Here is a 17747-nt window from a genome sequence, read left to right as displayed (position 1 = left end):
GGCTGTTGGAGCTGGAGGTGGGGGCTTGGGCTCCCTCATGAGCTAAGTAGCTCAATCCTGTGTATCAATTTCATATGCTTGGGGCTCAAATTCATGCCTCAGCAAATTTACAAATGACTCCCTGTCATGGCCCTTCAAGGTCACTCACTAAGAGAGGAAACTCAGAATATTAAATCCTGAGGGTTTGCGGTGATTGGCCACACCAGAGAGGGCTGGGCACGGAGGCCACCAGTTCAGAGATGTACTGTAGTAAAATAATCCAGGGCTGGATTCTGAAGCCAGGTCACCAGGGATCAACTGTCACTTGTTAGCCGTAAAACGTTGGGCAAGTTACTTAACCTCTCTGTGCCTCAGCATCCTCATCCATAAAGTGGGGATAATAACAGTGCCTACATCCCAGGGGTCTTGTGAGCATTAAATGAGTTAATAACATATGTGCAGGGCATAGACCAGTGCCTGGCTAGTCTGAGCCTGAGTATAAGTGGTTCAACAGTAAAAACTGGAAAAATAACTCACATGGATTTTAAATAATATGAATAGCTGGTTTTAGTGATTATACAAGATGAAGGCTGTCCAGGGACTGTATATCAGCTTTCTGAAACTATATCCTATGTAACTGTTTTCATAAGAGAGCAGCGGGAACAGAGTATGGCAGAAGGATCACTGAGCTGAGAGAATGAGATCTAGGTTCTGATTCCAGCCTTGCCATACACTGGCTGTCACATTGGGCAAGTGATCTATAACACGGGGATAATGACAATGACCTTGCCTAAAGAGGCTAGACCAGATGGTCCTTCTAGGAGACTTCTATGTCTCAATACCTTTCCAATCCCTGTGAGAGAGGAAAGTGCAGGTGGAATCACCACCATTTTTAAAATAGAAATCTGTATTTGACCGTGTGACTTGTCCAAAGCCAAAGCCAAATTCCAAAGGAGAGCTAAAAAAGGGCATCTTCCGTGCCAGAGCTTATTTTCATGGCACAGACTACATTTCCCAGCCTTTCTGGCAGTTAGATATGGCCATGTGATTGAGTTCTGGCCAGTGGAATGTAGGTGACAACAAGTGTGCTACTTCCAATCCTCCATGCTCTCTTGTTCCCCTTCTGCTGGTTATATGCAGAGGAACCCAGGAAGGACTCTGAGGCCTAAGGACACTGAGCCTTAAGAGGGCATGAGACTAGGTTCCTTGTCATCACAAGCCAAAAGTTGATTAGACTTTATGTGATAAGAAATAAACTGTGTTGTGTTAAACTCCTGAGATTTGGGGCTTATTTGTTACAGTATTTAGCTTTCCCTGACCAGTACACTCACTGTGAGTCTCTAGTTAAGAGCAAGGGATCATTGACATGTTATTTGCTACAGGCAGAGCAAAGTCAATGACTTCTTTATGAAATCTGAACCCCAACTCACAGTCTTCCCATCTACCCTTCTAAGCGGGCCAAAGAGTTAGCTACTGTTGCACTGGGCCTTTTGGCTACATTGAATCATCAGTAATCTTGCATCTTCTTGCTCTCTGGGTCCCAAGAACTCAAGGGAACACAAATATTGGGGACATGTGAAAATAAAACAGCAACTATTTTGGGGCTGGCCCCGTGGCCGAGTGGTTAAGTTCGCGCGCTCCACTGCAGGCGGCCCAGTGTTTCGTTGCTTCGAATCCTGGGCGCAGACATGGCACTGCTCATCAGACCACGCTGAGGCAGTGTCCCACATACCACAACTAGAAGGACCCACAGCGAAGAATATATAACTATGTACCAGGGGGCTTTGGGGAGAAAAAGGAAAAAAATAAAATCTTTTAAAAAAATAAAAAATAAAAATAAATTTAAAAAACCCCAAAAAACAGCAACTATTTTCAAGTCTCTGCAAGAAGACTAGAGGAATGATGCATTTCTCACAGGTGCTTTCTGTTTCCTGGTCTCTTCTCTCCCCGAAATCAAGCCCTCTTTCTTTCTTTCTTTCTTTCTTTTTTTTTTTTTTTTTTGGAAGATTAGCCCTGAGCTAACATCTGCTGTGAATCCTCCTCTTTTTTTTTGCTGAGGAAGATTGGCCCTGAGCTAACATCCATGCCCATCTTCTTCTACTTTATATGTGGGACTCCTACCACAGCATGGCTTGCCAAGTGGTGCCATGTCCGCACCCGGGATCCAAACCGGTGAACCCAGGGCCGCCAAAGGGGAACATGCGCACTTAACCGCAGTGCCACCGGGCAGCCCCCCAAGCCCTCTTTCTTAATATTTGCTCAGTGATTATATTTATGACCTACAGAAAATAAAGGCAAAATTTTAAAATTAAAATTCACTTTGAAAGGGAGGAGAAAATCACCTGGTAGGTTCTATCTTGAATAGAGAACTGCTAGTGGGGATTCACACCTTCCCACCTAAAGTCCCATGCTCTTTAGTTTGTTTCTTTCACTGTAGAGAAATTAGGCATTTATATTTTTTTTCAGCAGTTACTGATGCATTTTTGCAAAAAGAAAAAAAAATCCCATCATTCAACCAAATCAAGAACAGAGAGGACCTCTACTCTTCAAGCTGGACTTTGCCACCTTTGCCACAAAAGAAAAGGCGAACGTGGGGGAAATGAAGGCTTTTGAAAATAATGAGAGAGGCCTAATAGACTCTCAGGATCCAGGACCCACAGGAAACCTGGGCTTCCTGCCACCCACTGTGATCACTGAAAAGTCTCCCTTCCATGTGGTACCTTCCCCATCAGCTGGAGGTGGTCCCCTTCAGACAGACTGGGTACCTCTTGCTTACAAGGAAGAGGTTCCTCACTCAACTCTCTAGGGTTTTCTATCTGGAAAGGAAAGAGCACCACCCTAGCTACTATCTGCACCGAGGAAGCTGGCATGACTTAAGCACCACCCTGGCCCCTTTGGTCCCCCTGTATTCTGGGCCAAACTCCTTTGGAGGGAGTAGCCTGCTGGCCCCTGAAACAGAGGAGGATGCCCCATATATATGGCTGGGTAGAACTCAGAGGGACTGTCAAGCTGCAGATGCCCATGGCTGGGGGTGGGGGAAGGGACCCTGTCCAGGCTCCCATCCCCCAATCTTGCAGCCCAATTGCTTTGGGCCTCATACACCAGTGGATGAAGGGCTGCCCTTCTCACACAGACCAGCACCCCAGCGTCCCCGCCCTGCTCTGAGACTGGAGGCTGAACTGCTCTGAAGGATGTGTGGACCTGGTCTCAGGCTGTCTGGAGGCCCAAGTTTGGCTCACACTGAAGCAGCTGGGAGGGGAGACCCCATCCTTGTAATAGTGGGGTCAAGCTAAGCTGCATCTCCAGCCGCAGGCTATTTTTAGATGCTGTTATCTTTGCCTTGCTCACAAGCAGCTGTGAAAAACAAACTGGTGACCAAGAAGCACAAAACTGCAAAATAAAAACCTCATAAAACAAGAGCTCCCAAACTCAAGAGCAGACCACACTATGGCTAAAACACTGTGCACCATTATGGCGGGGCCTGCTTAACCTTCCCCTGAGGGGTGCCAGGAGGGGCTTTGCTCTTTTACTGCCCACACATTCCTGGCCTGGCATGCCCTAGGCAAGTCCAGCTTTGGCCCATCAGCTCTGGCAGGGCTAGTCAGCCAGGCAGCCCCACTCATGGCCACAGATGGTGACCCAGGTGGACAGGTGTTCCAAGGGAGCAGGCTGGATGGGGTTAACATTGCCACAAAAGGAAGAGCTCCAGCTCTCTCGCCTCTCTTCCAGCTCATCCTAACAGTCCATTTGCCTTACAGCATCACAGCCAGCTCCATGACAGTGAAACCCCTGCACAGGCAAAATGTCACCCAACATCAAGTGGTAGGGCAGCAAAACAGGATGGGGCACCAAGCGGGATCCTCGACTTCTCCCCAACCCCTGGAACTCCCAAAAGGCGAGCCTCAGGGCGCCCTCCCTCTCGCAGCGCCCTCGAGTCCCCGTGTCCCCTGCAGGAAGCCCCCCACTAGACACAGCAACCCCTGCAGCCCCCTCCACCCAGCCGGTGAGGGCCTGGGCAGCCGCGTGGAAAAGTGCCGCCCCGCCCCAGAACCCGGGATGGGGGCGGAGGGGAGGCGGCAAACTTCAAAGCTGCAGCTGCAGTATGCTTAAAACAAATCAAAGCCCCCTGAAAGCCAGAGCTGCGCCCCTCGCCCCTCGGAGCTATGCGCGGTCCACCGTGACTGCCCGCTCAGCTCGGCCAAGGGGACCCTGCTCTCAGACCTCGGCCGGGAGGATTTCCTCTCAGTCTAGCGCGCAGCGGGGCTGCGGCTCTAGCCTCCTCCGTCCCCCAAGTTCACCCACCACCCAGAGGTGTGAAAAATTAGTTAAAAATGATGTCACCTGCCCATACCCCCTCCCCCCAAGCTGTTCCCATCTCACACACACCCGCGTGGCCTGGGCTGCGAGTCGTGGAGCATCCCGGGGGGTTGCGGTGGGGCGCCACGCTGAGGCTAGCCTCCCCGGGCGCCCGCTCAGGCTCGGGTTCGGCCCTGGGAAGCCCGCCCGCGCCTCGTTCCCCCGGTGCAGAAATCCTACCGCCCGTGCGCCCTGGGCGCGCCGCCGGGCCCCGCGCCGGCTCCCCGGGAAGGCGGCCGTCAGGTGAGGTAGGCATGCGTGCCGGCTCCGCAGCGAACTAGCAGCTGGCTGGGGCGCTGGGCTCGGGATCTGCCTCTTCTCCCTCTCCCCGCAAAGAAGAGGCCTCTGGGGGCTTTCCAGCGCCTTGTTGCGTTAGGACCGCATTCCCCCTTCCTTTTCCCTTTTATCTTAGTTTCTCCTTCAGATGCAAAAAGGGAGATCGCAGGAGTCCATGCCCAGCTTCAGCCTAACTCGGTCCACAGGCAGAGAGAGAATTATGAATGGATGCTGCCTTCTGATGAGGAAGTCGACTGGGGAGGTCTCTGCGCACGGCGCGCTCCATCAAAGCCGGGGCATTGGCCCCTCCACTGCTTCAATGCTGCAGGCTGAGACACCTAATTGACCACTGGGAAATCAGGTGCTGGGAGACCTGGGCGGGACGTAGCCCCAGGCCACGCTGGGATCGGAGCGCCTTGCCGGTGTAGACAGCTTCGATTTACAGCCCAGTGAATGGAGGGGACTGCGGCAGCCAAACCTCCCGGGCAGCAGGCACGGTTGCACCAATGCTCTGCAGACAGTCGCCCGGCTCCGCGAACATCTCCCGGCTCCAGTGGGCTAAAGGGAACCTGCTAAAAATAATTAGTCCCCTGCCGCCAGCCGCAGTGAGCCGCAGGACTCAGCCCCCAGCCCCAAACTCGGCGGCGCGCAGAAGCCGGCCACAAAGCGGGCCCTGTGCGCTTAGACAAGCCTGGGGTTGCGGAGGATCCCGGATCCGGGTTTCTGGTACCTGTGCGTTTCCTTCGGTAGCTCGACCGCTGGTGCTGCGCGTTACCCATGCCCGGAGTGGCGGTGGGTTCGGCACATCACCAACAGGCTGGACCGACCACGGCTGCTCAGCACCGCACCCCTGTGGCTCCCTTCTCACCTCCGTTGTCCCCAGTCTCTGACCAACAGCAGAGGAATCAGAGACGCTGACCGTTCCAACTCCTCCAGCCCGGGCAAGAGGGGGGACAGAGATTGGCATGGAACATGTGCCCGCGTGTAACAGGAATAGAACAGCCTGAAAATTGTAGCATTGTGTCCCCTCCCCCTATTCATCTCCGGACGCTGAAACCTCGCATCCTAGACACAACTCACCCTGCCCAGGCTTAGAAACACTGCAAAGACAATGCCTTCGCAGCCATGTACTAATCTCCTGGGAAGGGTGATTTACTAAACCAGCGCTGAGGTTGAACCAGGGTTAAAAACCTGTGCCCATGCCTTAGGCTGCCGGGTTCTATATAGAACCACCACATGCAGAAGACAGAAAGCCATTTAGGGCCACTTAAAACACAACACTTAGGGGATATATCCTAATGTATAAAAAGGGAAAAACCAGTGAATGAAATTATCCAAAGATGCCTTGTGGGGCACAGTTTTTGGTAATTTGTCTTGATGTCTTGGATACCCATTTAGGGAAAACTTGACCATTTTCTAACCAGGCCACCTATTTTCAAAGAGGGATGTTTATGCCCTGGGCAGATTTGCATGCATGGGCAGTACTGTGTCCACAAGGCTGGGGACTCCTCCATAATTCACAAATTGTGGTGAAACACTCGACTTGCCAAGGTCACAAGAAATCACAGGGTTTGCACAAGCACTGGTCGAGAGTATTTCCTAATTGGCATTACTATGAATTATGACCGTGGTCACCTGAAGTACCACATTGAACCCAAGTTAGACTGGGTTGGCTGCTCTCCTCCTACCCAACTCACGCCAACCTCCTCAGAGGGCTTCCAGCCGCCAGCAAGGACGGAGAATCTAGCTGGAGCTCCCCTGGAAAACAGAGTGTGTCTAGGACAGGAAGGGTGAGGTGTGAGGAGGTGGTGTGGTAACTCCCCCAGTGAGGGTAGGAAGTGAGCCATGAACCTCCAAGTTTAAGGGAGGGCGTAGGCAAAGGAAAAGAGGCCACCAGAGGGAAAGAGAGAGATGGATCAGAGAAGCAGGAGACCAGGAGGGAGGGAGGAAAGGATTTCAAGAAGGCCGCATGATCAAGAATGCCCAAAGTCACCAAGAGGTCAGTGGGAACAGTTCTGCCTGCCAAGGGCAGACCTGGGCCCCTTAGACTTTAGGAAGTCTTGATGGAGTGGATACTGATAGGAAGTGTGGGGTGGGTGGGAAGGCCAGTCAGAGCTTCTAAAAAGAAAAGGGAAGTCTTTCCCTTAGCCTTGCTCATCAAAGGACCAGTGGCACCAGCAGTACCTGGGAGCTTGTTAGAAGTGCACGTTCTCAGGCCCACCCTAGCCAGGCTGAATCAGACTTGGGGTGAGGCCTGGCCATCTGCGTGTTAACGAGCTCCCGGACCAGCTCCACTTGGAGCACTGGAAGTCCCACCATGAATGGACTCAAACAGCTCAGGCCTTGAAAGAATTTATCTTCGGGTGAGCAAAATGGCTGCCCTCTACAGCAATCCCTGGCAAGATCACGGGGAGCTGGTGGCCAAGTCACTAATCACACATCCCAAGGAGATGAACTGTGTTACTCTGGGTTTTCAGGGCTGCTCTATCAAGGGAGAGCCTTGGCAATGAGACCTGTAGAACTCCATAAAGCAATGAAAATGGCCATGTCTTCCCCCTTGCATTGATCTTTACAATAATGAGGTTATTGTTAACAGTGGTAATGAAAATAATGATATAACTAGATTGTTTACATTTGAATAAGGTTTTAGCAGGCCCCACGGTGTAGAGGAAAAAAATCTGGGCTTTGGTCCCAGAAAGACCTGTGTTTGAATCCTAGCTCTTCCATTTCTTAGCAGTGTGGCCTTGGGAAAATGATTTGACTTCTCTGAACCTTGGTTTCCTTATGTGTAAAATGCAAACATGAATACCTAATTTATAGGGTTGTTAGGAAGAATAAATAAAATAATAGCTATAAAGCACCATGATGGTGCCTGGTACATAATAAAAGCCCAACGAAGGCAGTTCCTTCCTAACTATGTTTGAGGTCTTCACACATAGGCTCATACTGTAGTTTTTCTGGAGTCCCTATCCCCTATATGATAGTTAGGGTACCTGATGCTTCCTATGGCTTGATGGTTCAAACAGAAGCATCTATTGAGCATCTCTTGGATGCCAGGTACTGTGCTGGGTGCTGGCAGGGATAAGGAGAGTCTGGGCCCAGTTGGAGCTGATATTGCAAGGGCAGAGTTTGCATCTGAGTCCATGCGGGCATCCCACTTGTTTTTCCTGGAAGCCAAGGGTACCAGGTCTCAGGAGGAAAACAACTGCAAATGTGTCCTCCCTTAGGACACTGATGATCTAAAGCAGGGGTCAGCAAACTTGTTCTGTAAGGGGCCAAGTAGTAAATATTTTAGGCTTTGTGGGCCATTCAGTCTCTGTTGCAACTACTCTACTCTGTTGTAGTTCAAAAGCAGCCATAGGTAGGGACCAGCCCTGTGCCTGAGTGGTTAAGTTCATGCGCTCCGCTTCGGGGGCCCAGGGTTTCGCCGGTTCAGATCCAGGGCGCGGACCCAGCACCACTCATCAAGCCATGCTGAGGTGGTGTCCCACACAGCATAACTAGAAGGACACATAACTAGAATATACAACTAGGTGCTGGGGGCACTTTGGGGGTTAGAAGAAAAAAAGAAAGATTGGCAACAGATGTTAGCTCAGGTGCCAATCTTTAGAGAAAAAAAAGCAGCTATAGGTAAGGCATAAATGAATGGATGTGGCCATGTTCCAATAAAACTTTATTTATGAAAACAGGCAGTGGGTGGAATTTGGCCCATGGGCCATAGGTTGCCAGCCTTTGATCCACAGTGTGGCTCAGGACATAACTATTCCCTTTAACTGGTGTTGTGAGGAAATGTAGACATCTACAGAGATGATTCTCCGTATAACTAAAGTTCATCCAACCAAGAGCAGTTTTCCGAAGCCCCTCATTGTTTTAAAGCATATTTTATACTGTCCCTCAAGAAACTGGCTAGTTAGTTGTTCACCAAACTGTCTCCCTCTGTCTCCTACAGCCAGACTTCCTTGCAGTTAGGTGCAGCCATGTAACTGAGTGCTAGCCAATGGAATATGGGCAAAAGGATGTGTGCCTCCAGGCCTGGCCCAATAAAACTCCTACCCGTTCCCCCACACACTCCCTTCTCTGCGCTGCTGGCTGAACACAGAGGCTCTATGGGGTGGTGGAACCCAAAGATGGAAGGAGCCTGGGTACCCAAATGACGGTATGTTGACCTGCTTTAGACTGCAATGTAAGTGAGAAATAAACCACTGAAATGTCGGGGACTTTATTACCAGAATTAGCCTACCTTGAACAATTCACTTTCCTATCTCTTTAATCAGATGATACAAAACACAATTTAATTCTTTGCTGATTACTTAGGGTCTTTATTAAGAAGGCTTATTATTGGTCTCTATGGTAACACATTTCAAAGACTCCTTTTTGGATTTCCAAGCTCTTTCCTTGATATTTAGTTCTCTACTGTCATTCCTCTCTCATCGTCCTTCTAGCTCCTTCCCCATGTTTGAATCCACAGTGGGCTGAGAAAAACAGACGCCATGGCTAAGTAACATCCATCCATTAAAAAAGAGTTACTAATGGTGTGAGCAAGGAGCTAAGCAATAAAGTGCATGGGCTTGCTGACAACTCTCTGAAGCCTCGGGAAGTTCCTTTCACTCACTTGCGGTCTTAGTGCTGTGTTTCAGAGAGCTGAGGTTATTGGAAGCTCAGCATTTCTGAAAAGAATGGGGCATTTCAGTACTATCTAGCCTACAAATTTTCAAAGCTTTAATTCTTCTCCTAGTCATCTTGGGGAAATCCGTAATAAAGGTTCTAGGTCTGTCCCTTAATATTCATGGGCTATTCAACTTTCAAAATACTGTCACTTCCTGATTTTCTACACATATATAGATTACACCTGTTATATGCCCCAAATCCGTTTTAAACTCACCTTTTCTGCTTAATTATTTTGTTGACACCAACAGATCTTAGTTAACTCCTACCTTATAAAAGCTAGAAGAACTGACTTGAAAAAGCTAAATACTTTTATTCCCATTCCAGAGGTGGTATACTACTATTATATCTTGGAGCAGTTTACCAAGAAAACCCAGCAGTGTTTTAGACCTGATCTTTGGGTTGCTCTGACAGGTGGTCATTTCCCAGCATGAGGTGGGAAGCAGGAGAGGAATTTGTGGGGCAGATCAAGGGGAGGAAGATTGGAGGAAGCAGACAGAGTCCAAATACCTTGACAGTCTGATTTTACTTTTTTGTTGAAAGAACCAAGACAACCATACTTAAATGATCCTCTTGGTCTGTTTCTTCATCTGTAAAACAAGGAGGGTGGAGATGATCTGTAAGTTTTCTTTAGGTCTCTCTTTCTGGAATTCTATCGTTCTATGAAACCTGGAACCAAAGATACCTTCTGAAATGATTTCTGATCATCAGTGCTTACTTCTTCTTCCCATTTCTGCTGATCATGCAGAGCTGACCACTCTACGCATAAACTTCAGTGTCTGCAAGGGCAATAATATGTTCTGTGATCTGCCCAGGCTGGGCAACCTTTTTGCCCCAAGCTGACCTTGTTGGTGACCTTGGGGATCCCAATTTCAACTCCACTCTTCCCCATACACACCCCTTCCTTATGTTTACCTAGGGTGGCTTCCCTGCTTTATTCTCTTAGGCTCCAAGGATGGAAAACCAGTTTTGCCTCCGAAGTTTACTTCTCTGGAAGAAGTTGGATATCTCCTCCATAGCTATGGATGTGGCTGAGCCTTACTTCTCTTCTATCCTAGTAACAGCACATTACCACTGCTGCTGCCCCACCACTCCTCACAAGAGACCCCAGGTCTTTCAGAAGAAATCACTGCTATAAAATGGCTCACTTGTTTATAAGGAACTATGTGTTTATTCATATATATATTTTATATCACAACAAATGTAAATTAATTTCAGGGCACAACTACCCAAGCTAGTATCTGTACGGCTGCCTGTATAAAATTTCTCTCTCAAAATTCTCCAAACCATCTGGCATAAACTACTGTATTGCGACCTGTTAAAATAAGTAACAGCTGTGATAATCCCTCTCGATTTATAGCAAGCTATAAAGCTTTGCATATACTGGCAATGCATATAAAATAATAAATAAAACCATTATCATTCTGTGCTTTCTTGGTCGAAATTATGATGATTTAGCCAAAATGGAGCCCTATGGAATGCATCAGAGGAGAAGCAGAGGTTTTGCCTAATCTGGCCCCCTCTAGGCACCAAAGACGAACCTCACTACTTAGAGCTCCTGGATATGTTTGAAAACCTTATCCAATGCAAATGGATCCTTTCTGGGAGGACATCATTCCCATACGTTGCTGCCCAACTTCTATTATTTCAAAGCCTTCTTTTCTGATGATGGATTTCCAGAATTCCACAGTATATTCCGACCATAAAGAAAAACCAAGCTATGCACAACTCGAAAATGTGAAATAATTTGTAGCACCAAAACTAAGAATTGTCTTGGAATTGTTCACTGTAAGCTTATGTTTACAAAGACTGCTTACTTTCATGGACCACTCATTGTCATGGCCATGGGCAATTCTCACCCCTTTCTCTCCCACTTATAAAGTCTATTTGAATGCAAGTGAGAGTTACCTTATGAGTGGAAGAACTTCAAAGCCACTTTAATTTATATCTTAAAAATTTGCAAATAAGGGTGCTTGGTTATTGTGGTAGATTTCAAAAATAGCCACAGCACTTTTCAGCTTTTCCCATCAAGAGGTGGCGTCTTTCTCCAGCTTGAATCTGAGCAGGCTTCATAACTTGATTTGGCCAATAGAATGTGGTAGAAGTGACACTGTATGTGCTCTGAGCCTGGACCCCAAGAAGCCTTGCAGCTTCTACTTTTTGCTGATCTTGGTACCTACCCATGCTTACTGCCACTCTACAAAGAAGGCTGCGGTGATGAGACACATACGGCCCAGTCACCCCCCTCATCCTGGCCCATAGCATGCTAATGACAAGACACGTGAATGAGGCCACCCTATGTCTTCCAGCCCCAGCGGACTGACTACAGACACTTAAGCAAGCCCTGCAGAGCTCAACTGAGCCAGCCCAGACCAGAAGAACCACCCATTAAATTTTAAGCCACTAAGTATTGGGGTGATTTGTTACAGAGAAAAGGCTAGCTGATGCAGTTCTTTAAAATAAATTTCTAGCCACATGCCAAAACAGATACGAACGGTTGAGAATTGCTAGTTTGAGCGCAACAATCATAAACTAAAGCCTTCTTAAAAACAAAGTAAATCCTTTCTGATGGCTCCAAATATTGTCATAGCTCAAGGTCTGCATATCATTTCAATTATATCCCAGGAAAGGGCCAGTTCAGAGAGGCTTCCTATGGCTAGCCTGCAGTCCCAGAAACCCACCTTCCCTCCTCCCATCCTGGCCTCGTCAGGCTGATGTTGTGTCATGTGGTTTGGGAAAGAGAATCACCAAGGTGAGGCCCGGAGCCACCCTCAAGAAACAATCAGTGGATGTAAGGAAGAGAAAGAGAGATGACGTGTTTAAAGACTAAGAATGCCAATGCGTAATCCCAGAAACTCCTCCGGGAAATGGAGGAGTAACGCCGTGGAACAAGAAGAACTACAGTTTGTTAGAATGGGGTGTCAGTTTTGTAATATTCAACAATGGTCATGGCTGTCTTCTTAAGAAGGTGAGGCATCCAAAGACACAGGTGGGAGAGGGGAAAAGAGATGTCCACCCTTCCCTTCCCACACACTTGGGAAACTTACAGATGGAGGCCCTCAAAAGGAAGGAAGGAATAATTAGAAACTAAATTAGGACCAAATTGAACTATCTGTGAGAGGAAGAAATAATGGTTACAACTAAATACCTAGAGCATTAGTTTCTGACCTTGGCTGTACATTGGAATTTCAACATAGGAAATCAACTCCTGCACTCTTAATCACTACATTAATTACTAACTTTATTTAATAGGAAAAAATGTTCAGCATTTGGAGTTCTCACCAGTTTCAACAAAAGCCGTTTCTGTTGAAGAAAATGCTGGTAAGTAACGTATTAGTTGATTATTTGGCTATCTTAGCATGTGGATGCTTGGGCTTTTTTTTTCTTATTTTCTTAGTAAATCTGGGAACATTTGAACTTTGAGTACTTTCCTTCTTTTTCTTTTTCTCAGTGCCGTCTAGTTATACAAACACAAAAAATAATTATAGAGGCAGTATTTACATCTATATGTCTATGGTTTTTTCATCTGGTATTTACAGTGCTGAGTGAATGAATTAATTTAGTTCATTTTACTTCTTGGGGAAAAAATGTATGTAATGAAAGGGGATCCCTTTTAGTTGATTCTGGCAAGGTTTTATAAGGAGCATACAAAGGAGAAGGAGAGACAAAGAAATCTTCTTTGTAGTCCTGAGAAAATATTTTGGTCTGTACCCTAAACAATTTTCGTACATTTGTGGTTAAACAGGTACTAATTATGTTCCAGAAAAGGGGATTTTTACTGAGAAACTTTATGAATTAAAAAGAAAACCTTCTCTATACCAGTATTTGCAGTTTCTCCCAGTTCAGGCTCTGAACTTACTTCCCAGCAGCTTTTCCTAGTCTAAGAACATGGCTGGGACACTGGATTCAGACTCTAGTTTGGGACCTCCATTAGTTGCCTTCCAGTTGGAATCAGATCACTTCCATATCACTACTGTTTTCTTCTAATAGACATAAAAATAGTATTATGTGCCCAACTGAGAGGGAAGTTCTCTTCATTTAAGGATGGGGTCAAGTTGAACAACAGAAAGGGAAATGACCAGGTGGGGAGAATCAATGGTCCCTATGATGTACAAGAAGCTACACTAGAGAAGCCAGATAGAGAAGTTTACCCTTCTTTTCAGAAGCCCTTTATCCATGTTTCACTACCTGGACTGTGACACGGAGAATTGAGGACTGGTTTGGCCTGTTCTTGAACAGTTTTGGTTTAGAGTAATTCATTCCTTTTTTTTTTTTTTAAACATTGGCACCTGAGCTAAAACCTGTTGCCAATCTTTTTTTCTTCTTCTTCTTCTTCTTCTCCCCAAAGTCCCCGAGTACCTAGTTGTATATTCTAGTTGTAGGTCCTTCTGGTTGTGCTATGTGGGATGCCACCTCAGCATGGCCTGATGAGCGGTGCTAGGCCTGTGCCCAGGATCTGAACCAGTGAAATCCTGGGCCACTGAAGTGGAGCATGCTAACTTAACCACTCGGCCATGGGGCCAGCCCTGAGGGTAATTCATTTCTAAAAGAAGGAAGGGGAAGCTGTGGGAAGTTTCTGAAGAATAATTTCATAACAAATGGATCATGTGTTAGAAAGCTGCTATGCACATAGGAGCACCTTTGCTCATTAATATTTCTTAGTAAATAACATTTTTTTAAATTGGTTTTTTTGTGTGTTTGTTTTGAGGAAGATTAGCCCTGAGCTAACATCTGCTGCCAATCCTCCTCTTTTTGCTGAGGAAGACTGGCCCTGAGCTAACATCCATGCCCATCTTCCTCTACTTTATATGTGGGATGCCTACCAGAGCATGGCGTGCCAAGCGGTGCCATGTCTGCACCTGGGATCCGAACCGGCGAACCCCGGGCCGCCAAAGAGGAACATGCGCCCTTAACTGCTGCGCCACCGGGCCAGCCCCTTAATTGGTTTTTTTTTAAAGGAGAGACAACAGATGATTCAGGTGTTCATTTGTCTAAGAGAGAGAACAGTTTTAGGAGCATAGACATGTAAATGTCAGTAGGATTTCCAAGAATGAATTTTTCTGACTTCCTGGGAAGGTTATTACACATCCAAGGTAGTCTGATGACGACACTGGTAGAATGCTGAGAGACCATCTGAGGTCATCCCTGCCCACTCCAGTGATTCTGGGATGTCACTTGGTGTCTCTGGCTTTAGGCTTCCTTCTCCATTCCCTCAAGCTGTGGGTAGTAAGCCATATAAACTGAAGCTACAGGATGTGGGGGTTTGATGCCTGAATATCCAGCCTCAGAGTGTTCCAAAGTTCATCTGTAAGTTTTTCTTCTTAATTCAGGTCACATTTTCCCATGGAAAAGTAGTGACAAATGACATTTAGAGTTCCAGGTTTGCCCATCAAGGCTTATTTCCTCCACAATATTGCTGGGGAAATATGCATTTGCAGTGAACAAGAGTGGAAAACAATACTGGTATCATGGTAGTGAATAAACATTAACATAACTCAAGAAGATGGTTTTAAAAATTAATCTTAAATGCCAGTCTCCGACGAAATGCAAGAATAACTAGAGAAAGAATAGTGGGCTGATGGAGGCCTTGGGGTCTACAACTGGAATATCTGTCTCTTCGAGGATTAATGACAGTAGTTCTTTATTATGCCCAATATCACTAGAAAGAGTCACTCATTGCAAAAAAATAATATTTGAGTATCTAAAATCCACCAGGCAATATTATAGCAGAGATGAAAGACCTAGTCCCTACTTTGAAGGAGTCCACAGAATGACCAACTAGAAAGACACTGTATTATACATGGTTTTCAGAGGAACTTACACGTACTCCCGAGATACAATATGTTGTGCATGGCGGTTCAGGAAGCAAAAGGATAGTTGTGACAGGATCTTCTTGGACCACTCGTTTTATTCAATAATTGTTTTGGGGAAGATTATTTTATGTTAAATAGAGAATAGTGCTAATTCTATAGGAATGTTTAGGATCATGCATATGATTACAAAGAAATCTTAAGATCTTACAGAAGGCTGTTTTGCGCCATACCCAACTCTACCCATCTCCATCTCCACCCTATGGCTCAGTTCCCCTTAGGGGTACTAGTTCATCCTCTGCCCTTGGAAGCACCACTAAAATACAGACACGCATAGCATGTGGGCTATGGAAATGGAGATGTCTAAATCACCGGGATGATTTCAGGAAAAGCTTCCCAAGGAAGGCAATGTTTACGCCAAGGCTTCCAAACTGACTAGGAGTTGGCTGGGTGAAACCGGTCACAAAAGCATTCTAGCGAGGGAAAAGTGTACACAGGCCTGGAGATGTGTGAGAGAGCATGGTATGATGAGAAAATGCAAGCCATTTTGCATGACTGAAACACTGAGCTGGTGTAGGGAATTTCAGGGACACACGCATTATCATCCCAAAGTACAAGAAAGGAGGTGGCTGGAAAAGGATGTTGAATCCAAGAAATCTCTGTTCCAGCCAACAGGTGGTGCTGTTGGCTCAGGACAGTTTGGTGGCTATCCAGAGCAATGGCCTTGGGAAATGTGGGAAAGCAGATGATGGTATGAAGATGGCTAAGCATGGAAGGCAGACATTTAAAAATAGGTTTTTGTGGGCCGGCCCCGTGGCCGAGTGGTTAAGTTTGCATGCTCCGCTTTGGCAGCCTGGGGTTTCGCCAGTTCAGATCCTGGGCTCGGACATGGCACTGCTCATCAGGCCATGCTGAGGCAGCGTCCCACATGCCACAACTAGAAGGACCCATAACTAGAATATACAACTATGTACCAGGGGGCTTTGGGGAGAAAAAGGAAAAATAGAATCTTTAAAAAAAATAGGTTTTTGTAACTACAGGAAGAGCTATAATCATTTCTGCTACTTGTTACATTGCTCAGAAACTTTGACCTAAATAAAGTATAATCCCTGCAAGCGCCTTCACTAGGATGCTTAAGTTAAGAAATTAGAGCACAATCTCCCCTCATCACCACTGAAAAACACCATCTCTTCATGCTGAACTGCCAACACATCCAAGCAACGCTATGGGAAATTCTGCATCGTAACTTCTTGACCTGCCACAACCTCCAGCACTTGTTAATCCATCACCTTTTATGATCTCAGAAGACATTTACAACCTTATCCTAGGAAATGAATATTTGAACAATACGTCATCGATAAACAATCTGGGTAATAAATATATCAGTTACAGGCAGTCAAGTTAATTAGCAAAAAGTTCTAGAGTCATTATAGGAACTGAAAGAGAAAGTAAAAGGCCTTACCCACCCCCTCCGTTTTCTCAAGACATAGCACAGTATTGGTCTGTCCCTTGTCTGACACCTCTTCTCAGCTCAGAAACAGTCTCATATTTTGGTGGGGGCCGTCTCTGCTGAGAGGTATTTACTCTTTCACATAAAAACTAAGTTTTCTTAAGCAGAGATTATAGCATGGGCCAAATCACATCTTCTAACTCTTAACCTGTATGATAACCTTAAACCCCACCCTCACATTTACTTTGGGGGTCATTATTTTCAAAACCCTGCAGGCAGTATAACCTGGTTGTAAAAAGCATGGGTTTTGGAGTCAGACAGACCTGGGTCCAAGTCCTGGCTCTGTAACATCCAAGCTATAATCTTGGGCAAGTTATGTAAATACTCTAAACCTCATTTTCCTCATCTGTGGAACAAGCATAATAATTGTGCCTGCATCAGAGGGTTGTGATGAGAATCAACTATGACAGAGCAATTAGCATAGTCCTGGTGAAGCACATAATAAGGGGTCATTAAATGACATTTAATATTAACATCCTGGTTTTCCCCAATCCCCCAAAATCTTCTCAGCCCCCAATATCAATGGACAAGCCCCCCTTAAACACATTATATCGATCATGTATGATGTAAAATTACTTAGCCTTCTATCTTAACTACCAAACTTTAGAAGAAATAAGTTTCATTGCTTCTTTCTAGAAATACCTTTCCTTTATGACCTGAATGAAACCACAGATTAGAAGAAAAACATACCCTGAGTGAATTTTTTTTCTTTTTTCTTTTTTTTTTGAGGAAGATTGGCCCTGAGCTAACATCCGTGCCCATCTTCTTCTACTTTATATGTGGGATGCCTGCCACAGCATGGATTGGTAAGCGGTGCATAGGTCTGCACCCAGGATCCAAACCGGTGAACCCCGGGCTGCTGAAGTGGAACGTGCAAACTTAACCACTGCACCACTGGGCTGGCCCTGAGTGGCTATTTTTTGAAGTTGCTAAAATAAGCTGTTGAAAACAAAAGGCCAAGAGAAATGCTAGCATAAGCTATTGGTTTTATATTTACACCTTCACTCAAATATCCATCCACTATTGAAGTTATAAACCAGTGTATAAGATGTTATATTAGGAAATGGAGTCAAATTAAAAACATCTTTTGATCTTGGTTGAATTTGCTTTCATTTTGCCAGAGATGAACTGACATTAACCAAAGTATGCCA

The 17747-nt window shown here is 46.0% G+C and overlaps 1 protein-coding gene across 6 annotated transcripts in view; it reads right to left on the bottom strand.

The window, feature by feature from the left end:
* Nucleotides 1-17747, bottom strand: part of NHS (NHS actin remodeling regulator) — a 334142-nt gene that overhangs the window by 71695 nt on the left and 244700 nt on the right. The window contains exon 1 of one of the 6 annotated variants that reach the window (XM_070604206.1): nucleotides 4366-5554. The exons of 4 other annotated variants lie outside the window; for them this stretch is intronic. In XM_070604206.1, coding sequence (XP_070460307.1) covers nucleotides 4366-4591 — 226 coding nt within the window. In that variant the 5' untranslated portion in view covers nucleotides 4592-5554. Of the gene's footprint in view, nucleotides 1-4365; nucleotides 5555-17747 lie in introns of those variants that run through there. One more of the 6 variants, XM_070604205.1, reaches the window with a different exon arrangement.

The sequence above is a fragment of the Equus przewalskii genome, chromosome X, assembly GCF_037783145.1.
Source record: "Equus przewalskii isolate Varuska chromosome X, EquPr2, whole genome shotgun sequence".
Taxonomy (NCBI): domain Eukaryota; kingdom Metazoa; phylum Chordata; class Mammalia; order Perissodactyla; family Equidae; genus Equus; species Equus przewalskii.
The sequence above is the reverse complement of the archived record's forward strand: the minus strand, read 5'-3'. Positions and strand labels throughout refer to the sequence as shown.